This window comes from Equus caballus, chromosome 7 (assembly GCF_041296265.1).
Source record: "Equus caballus isolate H_3958 breed thoroughbred chromosome 7, TB-T2T, whole genome shotgun sequence".
NCBI lineage: Eukaryota > Metazoa > Chordata > Mammalia > Perissodactyla > Equidae > Equus > Equus caballus.
In genome coordinates this window covers 60,283,856-60,295,641 of record NC_091690.1, presented here as the reverse complement: position 1 = coordinate 60,295,641, position 11,786 = coordinate 60,283,856, and the positions used below count along the sequence as shown (strand labels likewise).

Genomic DNA, 11,786 nt, shown 5'->3' with positions numbered 1-11,786 from the left:
CAGACTCCGTCACTTACCAGCTGTGTGACCTTAGACAAGTCACTTGCCCTCTAAGTCCTAGTCTCTTTTTCTGTGCAAAGAAGAGGTGGGATTGCATGATCTCTGGGGTCCCTTCCCGCTCCAAAAGGCTGGTGGTTCTTGTTTATATTTGGAGCTCTAACTGCCTAGTTTTGCCTCATCTATGATTTCTAGTAGATGCCATGTGTTTACTCAGCATAGAGGTTTCACATCACTGTGAAATATCCCTCGGCGATCCCAAAGATCTGTCCAAATCTAAGATGCTAATATTCCACTGATTAAGCCATTACCACTCACCCAATGAAGGCTAACCACTACTTCCAAATGCAAGATACACCGTAAGAAAGTTTAACCAATATCCAGACTTTTGCCAAAACTCTTATTTCTTTTCTCCATGGCCTCTGGCTCATCAAATATCCCGGAGATGACTTCAGTGTTCACTAGTCATTATTTGAATATGCCCCTATCATAAACGTTCATAGGCTTGCTGTTTTTAATTGAAATACCCTAAAATCCTTTTCCTTCTTAAAGTATTTACATAAGTGACACAAGCGAATCTAACTGGAGTCAATAGTAAAAATTCTCTTAAGTACACGCACATAAATTCTATAACACACATCACCTGAACACTTACAACACATTTTAAAAAAATTTAATAATCACTGCCATATTTCCTTCTGATGTATACAATTTAAAAATAAGTCTTGTGCTTTCACAAAGATTTTTTAAAATACAGCACCTGTTTGCATTACAAATGATTAGCAAAATTAGCAAAATCCATTACTTCATAGCTCACCATCATCCGTAAAAACCTCAATTACTTGAGTACTTAGAAAAAAGTTGGCTGGTGGTTGATGGGAAGGTACATTAAAATCAAGCGCGCTTTTCATTTTAAAGGCAAAAAAATCTTCATCATAGGAATCTATTTGTAATCTTCTCAAATTGCTGCCGTCAAAGTCTCCAGTCTGTGAATACATCGATCCCCTTTCATGACTGACAGGGGTCAGTATGAAATGCTGGGAGGTATACCCTACAATTTAGGAATTGGCGTGGCTGCCATGGCTATGCTTTCGATTGCACACTCGTCAGTTCCTCTGCGGATCCGGAAGTAACCGTCCTCGCCCCAGCTGGTGCCCCAGCTGTTTTTAACAATCCAGTAATCCTGCCCAGAGGCTGAGTCAGTACCATAGCCCACCAGCAGAACAGCATGATTAGTCAGCTCAAACGGGTTGAAAGGGTCTCTCAGACCAGTGTGGTGGTAGATCCCGTCATGGTAGTGGAGGAAGTCATTATAGACTTCAAAAGCAACTGCCATGGGCCCATGATGGACCAGCTCAAGCTTCATCAGGGCTTCATTGCAGCCCCCATAGAAACCTCCCACATAGTAGTAATCGGAGGAGTAGTAACGAAAGCAGTCCTTTTTCAGTTTGCATGGCGAATCGGTGCCTGTGTAGGGGAAGCACCCCTCTTCCACCACCCCAAAATCTTGGGCGTACTTTCCTGCGATGAGGTATGGGAAGCCACCTTCACAACCTGAGGATGAATAACACACAGAGTTAGAAAGGGACACAGGAGAAACTGTCCCATTTCCTTTTGTCTTTTCTACTCCATTAATTCTTCTTTATGTAACCCTAGGAAGTTGTTCTTAGTTTAAATGTCACTCCATTCATCCACCCATTAGCCATCGAGCTACCTATCCTCTCATCTCCATCTATCTAACAGACATGTATTTGGCACCTGATGCGGAAGGTGGCTATAACATAATGGTTAAGTGGGAGGCTCTGAAGCCTGACTACGTAGGTTCAAATCCAAAGCTGTGTGAGGAATTTAACTTCTCTGTACTTCTGTTTACTTATCTGTAAAACAGAGACGGCAATAGTAACTTCCTTGTAGGATTAAATTACTTAATTCAAGTAAAAGCAATGAAAGTTCGCTATATCATCATTATTCAATAGCCAGAACTCTACGTTGCCTTTTCCTCAATGAAGTCTTCTCTGACCACCTTCTGCAGAAAAGTCTAAGTCAGCTCCTCATGTCCCTCCTCCCGTCCTGGCCCTATTGTGCACATCTGTAACCCTGTACTTTTTCTTCTAATTCTTCAATTTCTATTTCCCTCACTTAACTGTAAGCTCCACGAGGGTAAGGACTCTTTTGATACATGGGAGTCCTCAGGGACTAGAAGTCACAATGTCAGTGTTTAATAAGTATTTCAGAAAGAATGAAAGGCTCACTGACAAATAATCATTCACCAGCAGTTTCACTGGTGAACTGAGGAACCGTCTAGTGCCAAATCTCGGGTTGACAGAAGAAAACTTTAAAATGGAAATGTTTCTTCCTCAATCGGTGGCAGCTGAGCTTTCTACATATATTATGTATGTCCTGTTCTGAAAGCCTATGCATAGAATTTTTAAATTCTCCTAGAGAGAAACCAGTGTTAGTATGGTTTTAGTAAGAATCAGTTTTTGAAGGGAGACCTTCCTTGGAACCGAAACTCTAACGCTTAGAAGCTGTGTGGCCTTCAAAATATTAAAGAATAATGTATCTATTTCCTCTCTATAAACAGGGATCATATCTACTCTTTCAGGGTTTTGAGCGTTGTTGGGTAATGTATGTAGAAGGCTCCTAAGAGCCAGTGCTCATTCAATACATAGTAACTACTGACATGTTGCTGGATGGGGCGGTGAATTCCATGAGAAACCACCCATTACTAAGTGATATGGCCAGAAGTGCACCCAGGTTTTCTGACTAGAGACCTGTGCTCTCTACTATACCACCCTTCTGCCTTTGCCCACAAAGGCCAACTACATGCAGGTAAATAATGCCTGAAATATGCAACTTACCTTGAGCATACTGGCTGCAAGACACAACCTCCTGAGGACTCAAGATTGGGGTCTGAGAGTTGTTGGTGAGGATACGGATTCGTGCTTCCAGCATACCCATAGAAGCAAATGAGTAGCAGCTTCCACAAGATGCTGGTGATGGAAAAGAAAGCTATATAACCCAAGGGACCTTTGAAGCACTCACGAAGAAACAGAAACAAACTTGAGTCGATGAGATACGTTAATGTATTTCTATTGGGTATTGCTGCTGCTGCTCATAAGGAGCAGAACAATAAAGAGGATTCAACCAACAGACACTACTAACCTTGCAGGCAAACACTAAGATTTCAGCTTTTTCATCAAAAGGCAAACATTACCACATGGGGCTTTCCTTGAGAATATTTTAGGAGAAAAAAACTCCTAACTTCTGCAAAGTATTTGACACTATTCTTGAAAATGAAGAAATGATTTATGTCTGCAACATTCTGAGCCATCAGGTTGAGAGAAATCTATGGAGGGACACGTGAAAGTCGAACTTTTAAATAGCCCCAGAGCAGCATCTTCCAAAGCAACTTGTTGGGTGGAAGTGACCCTACGAATAGCTCAGGATGGGTGTATTGTAGAGATCTGGATTTAACCAGGGTCAAGGAGGCAAGAAACAACAAAGCTGAAGAAAGGTAAGAGAGTAACGCTAGTGATGGATACAGCATTCAAGGTGGCCAAGGAGGAAGGAAAGACATAAGGAAAATAGAGGTAGTGAAATGGAAAACAGACTGGCTCTAAGGGAAAAGCGTAACAGCACACAGCCACGTTCCCCGAGAAGTGTCGCCAAGAAGAGAGAGGAACATAAAAGCCAAAGGGAGGGAGGTGAGAAGGTAAAAGAAAACAGATTTATTGAATACCTGGATGCTCTGGCAAGAACAAAACATGTTTACGTAAGAAGCATATGCTAGGAATATAGTTGCTACTTCAAGAGAAGGAAAATGTATTATGAGGTAATTTATATAAACATTATTATTTTTCTATATGTGTCTTCAATATGTGTGGGAAAAAGAAATACATGTAAGAAAATATGGCATGTATTTAACAAAACTGGGACTTCCACTTGTTAGAATTCTAGAAAGAAAGGAGCATAATTTAATCTATTATTATACAGCCTCTTTCGCTTCTGCTACTAATACAAATTCTTCAGAGATATGCTTGTACCAAATCCAAGACACTGGCATTAAATGCAGTTATACACAATTGATATGTTATTCAATTTATTAATCTATTAGCTACCAAATTATTTGAATGGTGAGTACTCCCTTAAGCACTTAAAATAAGATTAATGAACAGACAATATTACAATTCAAAAAATTCATCCTACATAAAGAGAATGCTGCTTTTGTTCTCTTTATTAAATCTGAATTTAGTAATTTAATAACTGCCTTCCTTAGACAGAAAAGTATTCAAAAGAATATTACATATTCAAATATTATCAGGAATGTTGTTTTTCCTTTCTCCAGGTGACTTGCTTCACGGCCTTCCCTCAGTACAAAGGAAAGCCAGGATAGTCTACGCTAGGATAGTCTGTGCTCAGCCTCCAACATGCTAAACTCTACTTGAATTACTTCTGTTGTTTTCCTCGAACTAAACTGTGACTTTCCTTGAGTGTTCACAGGAAATGTGTTTACTTCGTCTTGGTGCCTGATGTAATGAAGGAATTCAGTGCATGTTTGTAGAAAGAAAAGTCAAGTTATGAACAAGTGGATAAATATTTACACCCAGGAAAGCAAGTGACACCAGTGGAAAAAGCCAACTTGTTTCTAAGCTATAAAGGAGACAGAACCCTAGGTGCTAATGTGAGCTTTCTCTAAGTAGTTCAACAATACCACAGGGCCTAGACTTAGGGTCTATTAGAGCTCTACTACCATTTAACTGCTATCACTTTGATGTTCTCCAAAATTCTCCCACAAACGCGTTAGATTTATCCATACCATACACTGCTTTTGCTGCTGAAGGATCACCTAAATTATAAAGATTAGAAGAAAAACACTCGGAAGAGGGCCTTGGAATTCATCTAGCGTGCAACCTACTCACTTGATAATGCATACACTGAGACTCAGAGAGAAGCAATGATCTGTCCAAAGTCACAAGGCTAAGAGATGGCAGGTGCTAGCAGCTGAGTGTCTCCCAATGCAGGACTAGTATCCTATTCTGTTTATAGGTCTGTATCTGCTTTAAAAAAGCTTTAAATTTTCTTTCTCCATCATCTAGTTACTAGATAAACCCAAATTAACTTGTACATTTTGCTTTTAAAACCACCCAAATACTACTCTCCTTAGGATCCCTCTTTCAAATGACAGAATGGCAAAGAACTAGATGAGTGGTAGTAATAGCCAAAGCCAGTGTTCCTTTAATAAGACATCAGGTCTTATAATAAATAACACCCCAGAGAGTCTGGAAATGGCCCCATTTTCATTCCTGGCTCATGGCAGCCACAGAAGTAATCTCTCTTGGTATTAACCATGACATTATCATCTGACCATCCAGCACTGTGGGAGGACAGGCCACATGAACATTCAAGGGCTCAGAATGTGCTCTGTTAACAGAGAAATCACAGGAATGAGGAAAGGAGATAAGCTTCCCCAAGCCCCTGATGTTCCCAGAAGAACTGTGTCAGCTGCCAAGGTAACCAATGCCTCTTTCCAAAAGTCAAGGCCAGAATCCAGATTCTAAAAGGACCATTATCCCTTAAGAAGACTATGATGCAAAAAAGAATAAGAAGGGGCTCTGGCTTAGCAGAGCTCTGCAGTAATCAAATTTCCACAATCTCACTGAGACAATATGATCGCCACATAGTTTAACTATGTTCAGCTGCACCTTCCAACAGTGGAGAACACACTGAACGAGGAGTAAGGAGTAAGGGTTCTTTTCTGGCTTTCTTTTCCCCTCTCTCTCTCGCCTTGTCACTCAGCGATGTGATTCTGGGCAGGCCACTTGACCTTTTTGGCATTTCTGTTTTATTTTGTGTGGAAAATGAATAGGGTGAGGCAGACTGCTTAGAGTCCCTGCCTTCCAGCTCTAGAGCATAAATGTATATAGAACGAGACTTAAATGAACCAGATTTTAAACATTAGGAAAACATTCTGCATTTCCTAATTGATGCGACCTGAGAGACACTCCCCTTCTCTCTTGAAGACACGATAATAAATAAAGCCAGCACAGCTGGGAGAAGAACAAAGAAAGTTCCCATCTTCCAATTGCCTAGCCTCTCTTCCTTCTTGCACTTCAAAGTAAATCTAGCTAGAACGCTGGAGCTTAAAGCTGTTTTCAAGCAGAACGGTAAAAATCTCATTTGTCCTTCCAATATTTCTTTTTTCATCAATCTTGATTTGTGCTTTGAATAGAAAAAGTTGTGAATTCCCTTAACTGTGGGTATTTTTGAATTCTGGGTTATGTAGAATACTTGGTATTCTTCAAGTTAGTGGAAATTTCCAAGCAGCCCAGTTAGCAGGAAGAGAAAATAATTTTTTCCCAAGCTAAAGTACAGAAAACCAAAAGGAAGTCAAAAGAGGAACCTCTAAGTACATTACTTTCTCAAGTATCTGATAAGATACTACAGACGAGGGATCAATTCAAAAGCAATTAATCTATCAAAGCTATCAAAGCTATCCAATCTATCCTATTTATAACACTCGAAAAATAGGCAAAACTGGAGACAATAATAGATTTACCAAGTTACAAGAAAACCAGTGTCAAAGAACTTGGCTTTAGAAAGTCTGATTTCCTTCCTTTGAATTACAGTCTCATCACTCAATCATATCTTTTGGAAAGTGAGTGAAACTAAACTTTTCTTTCAACCTTCTATGCTCCCAAGTGAACTTTAAAAACACTTTATCAAAGCAGTTTATCATATTGTATTTTAGTGTTTTGCTTGAAGGTCTTGCTAAACTGTAAGTCTCTAGGACAAGGACCATGTCATATTAGTCTTTATATCCTTGGCCATGAAACAAGAATTTCCTAACATGTTGGATGCTCTATAAACACTGCAACACAGCAGAAGCAACCATGTACCAGGCCCTCAATAATCAACACCTGACATGCAGTATTTACACTTAACCCTCTCAAATAAGTATAGGGAATCTACTTGAGGATAAATTTTAATCCTCTCTTAACATCACCCCTTTCATTTCATGTTCCATTCATTTCTCAATTACCTTCAAATTTCTCTCATTTCCAACCCCTCCTTTCCAAGGAAGTCCTTCCCAAGAAAGAAAAGGTAGGGAAGGATTTCAGGAGCCACACTTTCTCTAGTGCAGAAAGGTCTCAGAAAAACTGGTACAAAGGAAAGAGATGAGATGAGACCTCTGGTGTCAGATGGCGGACAGGAAGTTTGCTGACTCGCTGCTACAGACCTGCTCAAAGCCCTGCATGTTCAGAACACTTGGCAAGAATTCAGTGAGGACAGAACTGAAGGGTCAGTGGTAAACGCTGAGAAGTGGGAGAGGCTGATAATCACCGGATTTTTAGAAAGGGGAAGAACAATTTATCTTTCAGCATTAATTTATAACACTCTCAGGAGACACTAATCAGAATGTTTCCAGACAGCAAATACTACACCTATTTTACAGTAACAAATCAGTCATGTGTACTATAATTATCTTTCAGATGAGCTTAGAAGTAGTGAACCTGAGTATTGTATAAATGATTCTCCAAGTTATTGTTGGCCAAAATTGAGGATAACAAGATAATTTCTATCAAGTGCTATTAGAGGAAGAACTATTAAATCTACTCATCCTGTATCCAATTTCTGAAAATACCTGGTAAAATACAATTAAAGGGATGCTTTTGGTAAACCTGGGCTCTGCTCCCAGGCCACCATTCAGGAAGCTGCGTTAATACTTATTACCATATGTTATATTCTGACATAAAGTGAATTGAAAGGTCTTTAAAAAGCTCACAAAAATCTACTTTACCAGAACAAATTTCTAGGATCCATCTTCTGCGCTTCTATAGCAATTAAAGACTAAATAATGTCAGGCGGAGGAGTGGGGAGAGAGTGGGAAGACAAATAGCAAAGAAGGATTCCAGCAAACCTCTTGCAGAAGGAAGACCAATTTGAGCTGTGTGCAATTCTTTGTTCCTACACTAGTCTCTCCTACTAGGAGAGCAAATGAGTTGGGCTTGCAGATCACTCTGATTAATTTCATTAGCTACTGGAACATACACTGAGAAGGAGACCGAAGAAATGCCGAGCCCAGCTGGAGAGACTATTTATTACCAAAGCACGTCATGGATACAAAAGGAAGAAGTGAGTATTCATTGGCCATATATTGTCCATTTCTTTACTAAAGTGGATCATGCCCCCTTCTCTCTGCATCCCCAGAATCTACGCCAGAGCCTAGCACACAGCAAATATTTCAGGATGAATTAATGGAAAAGCAGACTTTCCTTTTTACCTTGGTTTCGAACAGGGGCAACATAATTGATACCGTGAACATTTCTCCAGTCCCAAGATGTCGGCAAATGTAAAATCTTTTCCTGTATTTCAGCAGTCAGTGGTGCAGGTTTGGGCCTAGGATGGAAATACACAGGCGACGTCAATATATAGTCTTTCCTTCGAGGATGATTTCCTAAGCTCTAATTCCATGATTTCAACCACCTGGCTGGCTAGGCTCTAGGATCAGACCCAAACAGCAGTTGTCCCATCAGTGTTTCAAGATGTCTATCACGCAATAAAGTGTCTGTTACACAATGTGTCAGTTACACAACTAAGTCGTGTAAATGGTTTCCATTATCCCTTTCTTTTTCAAGATCTAGTAACTCAATCCTATGAAATGACACTGGTTTTGTAATCACTGTGATGTTATTTTTTAAAAATTTTTTATATTTTTGGTGAGGAAGATTGGCCACGAGCTAACATCTGTTGCCAATCTTCCTCTTTTTGCTTGAGGAAGACTGTTGCTGAGCTAACATCTCTGCCAATCTTCCTCTATTTTACATGTGGGACGCTGCCACAGCAAGGCTTGACAAGCAGTGCGTATGTAGGTCTGCACCCGGATTCTGAACCTGTGAACCCCAGGCTGCAGAAGCAGAGCATGCGAACCCCTACACCACGGGGCCAGCCCCTGTGATGTTATTTTTAGTATGCCTAAATAGTTGCATTCTCTTACTTCTGACAGATTTTGACCAAGAAAGAAGAGATGGGAAGTTGAACATGGCCTAGAAAGGATACAGAGAAAACAGAGGTATTACTGACGGGTGACTCAGGAGATAGTGAAGTGACTATAAAGGAAGTGAAGCAGGCACAGAAATAAAAGGTCTAAGTAGAAAGTAGGCAGATTAGCTCCATAAACAACAGACAAAACTGCTTCATCACTACAGAACTACACCTCACATGATATGGTTGGAAAATAAGACAAGAAAAGGAGAGTTGCCTGGCACGATGAATGATGGATAGACATTTTCTGGAAATGAGACAAGTGTTCTGTCAGCTTCCCTGTATTACAGATTGAAAACAAACAAACAGCATTCTAGCTCTTGACACACTAGACTTCTTAGAGTTTCCCCAAGTCTGTCAAATGCCCGCAGTGTTCCACATCTTGGTGCTGTTGCTCCTTTTCTCTAACATGCCTGGTTGCACACCGCTTAGAAGAAATCCCCTTCGAGTTTTTCCTAACCTCTAACTTTAAGGACAGCTCAGAGAGCAGCCCCTACCCTCCATCAGCCCCTAACAAAAACTCACTCTCTGTGCTCCGTCAACTCTTTCGTTAGGGCACTATTGTCACACTGTGGTAACATGTATTTTTCTGTTACTGTAAACTACTTGAATTTCTTATTCCATTCAGCATTGTCATACCACACTGTTCTAACTTTTCAGTGGTTACCCAGTTGGTTTTTCACCAGGTTCCAATTTAGTCACTGGCAAAGATTCTTTCTGGATGTCTTCATGTCCTCTGCAATTATTCCCACTTGGTTTCCTCCCTCACACACTTCTCTTAGAGATGATATAAGTTAACACTAAGATAAAATGGAAGTAAAACAAAATGGAGAGAGAAAAAAAAATCCCTCATGACTAGCAACCATGACCTTAAGACTTATAAAGAATAGAGAGCATGTTACGTACAGAAATGTCAATTAAGTTTTCACTAAAACATTAACTAAGCCAGGTACACTGCTAGAAGCTCTACGTAACACAGAGATGAGCATGAGGTGGTCTTTGACCATATGAAAGACAGCATTAAGAGACATGAAACATACAGAAATTACCAAAACAAGTACAAAGACGCTATAGTGATGTTATAAAACATACAACTTGGATCATGACCATGGAATAACCAAGGTACATAAAAAGCTATGCACCGTGGAAAATTTTAGATATAGGGTGGGGAAAAACCAAACCAAAAAACAAACCTTAAATATTTTGTCTGAGATTTACGAATAAAAACCAGGTGTAAACAAATTCTGGAAGGAAACAGTTTCTGTGATTTCACACTGAGAAATCAGGAGACTCAACCAATAACTACCATCACCATCATCCATGCCATTAAGAGGACTAAATATGATACTGATACCTTTAAGCTACTATCTGGCACAAAACAGGCATTTAAATGTTAACTTCCTTCTTCCTACCATCCTATAAGGCAGAGTGTTTGCCCATCAATGTGCACACAGACAAAAACAACGTGACAACTAAAGCTCAACGGTGTGAAAAGGAAGAGAGCAAGAGGAACGTGGGAGATTGAGAAGTGAGAATTACTAACATTATAATACGCTACACCTCATTAGCTCTTAATCATTTAGGTCCACATTCTTTAAGAATCTGGTGAAAGCTCTGGACTCAGAGAGATGTCCATACACACTAAATTTTTCTATAATTTCAGCAGTTTCACAAACTCCCTAAACCTCAAGTTAAGACTCTCTGAGAGTTTTTATTATGTCATTGGATTCTTAGAACTAATTTATCCAAAAATGCTACTGAAAACCAGCAGCTAGACCACAATGTCTCCTTCAGTATTTCGCACTGCACTCAATTCCATCTCCTTATCTTAAATATTCTATGGAGACTTAAGACTTAAAAGCAGCCCTTGACGGCCAGCTTGGTGGCACGGTGGTTAAGTTTGCGAATTCTGCTTTAGTAGCCTGGGGTTGATGGGTTCGGATCCCAGGTGCAGACCTACACACCACTCATCAAGCCACGCCGTAGCAGCATCCCACATACAAAATAGAGGAAGATTGGCACAGATGTTAGCTCAGGGCCAATCTTCCTCACCAAAAAAAACCAAACCAAAACATAACAAAAACACACACATAAAAAGCAGCCCTTCATAAAGCTAGCCCTTCTCTAAAATAAAGGTAGTTGGGTGGAGGGAGAAAGAATCAAATACAAAAGACTTCCTCAGCAGGGCTGACCCAGTGGCGAAGTGGTTAAGTTCGCACATTCTGCTTCGACAGCCTAGGATTCACAGGTTTGGATCCCGGTTACAGACCAAGCACCGCTTCTCAGGCCATGCTGTGGTGGCATCCCACATAACAAATAGAGGAAGACTGACACAGATGTTAGCTCAGTGACAATCTTCCTCAAGCAAAAAGAGGAAGATTGGCAACAGATGTTAGCTCATGGCCAATCTTCCTCACACACACACACAGAAAGAGTTCCTCAGAAATACGGGAGATGACATATGGCAAAGCAGTTGTGTCTGAGGCTCAAACCTTTCAGGCAAGAGCCCCAGTCTCTCTGGGCTCACATGCTGACAACACCTCCCCTGATGCTCCTCTGGATGTTTTTTGAACAGCTCGCAACTTCCTGTCGCAGACACACACAGTAAGACTCTTTCACTGTAGCAACTCTGAGAAGGGATACGCTACGCTCTCTCTCCTAATTTCGATTAACCAGAGCATCTCATGCATGAATAATTCCTTAGAATACACTCCGAGAAATACTGTGTAGGATTCTTTTGAGAA

General features: G+C 40.4%; 1 protein-coding gene across 1 annotated transcript in view; it reads right to left on the bottom strand.

Annotated features, from left to right (window-relative positions):
- Positions 1-654: 654 nt before the first annotated feature.
- The window catches only part of CTSC (cathepsin C), a 38,038-nt gene continuing 26,906 nt past the window's right edge, over positions 655-11,786 (bottom strand). The window contains exons 5-7 of the mRNA XM_023645598.2: positions 8,282-8,397; positions 2,859-2,990; positions 655-1,551 (exon numbers count right to left, since the gene is read on the bottom strand). Of these exons, the coding sequence (XP_023501366.2) occupies positions 1,049-1,551; positions 2,859-2,990; positions 8,282-8,397 (751 nt within the window). The 3' untranslated portion in view covers positions 655-1,048. The remainder of the gene's footprint in view (positions 1,552-2,858; positions 2,991-8,281; positions 8,398-11,786) is intronic.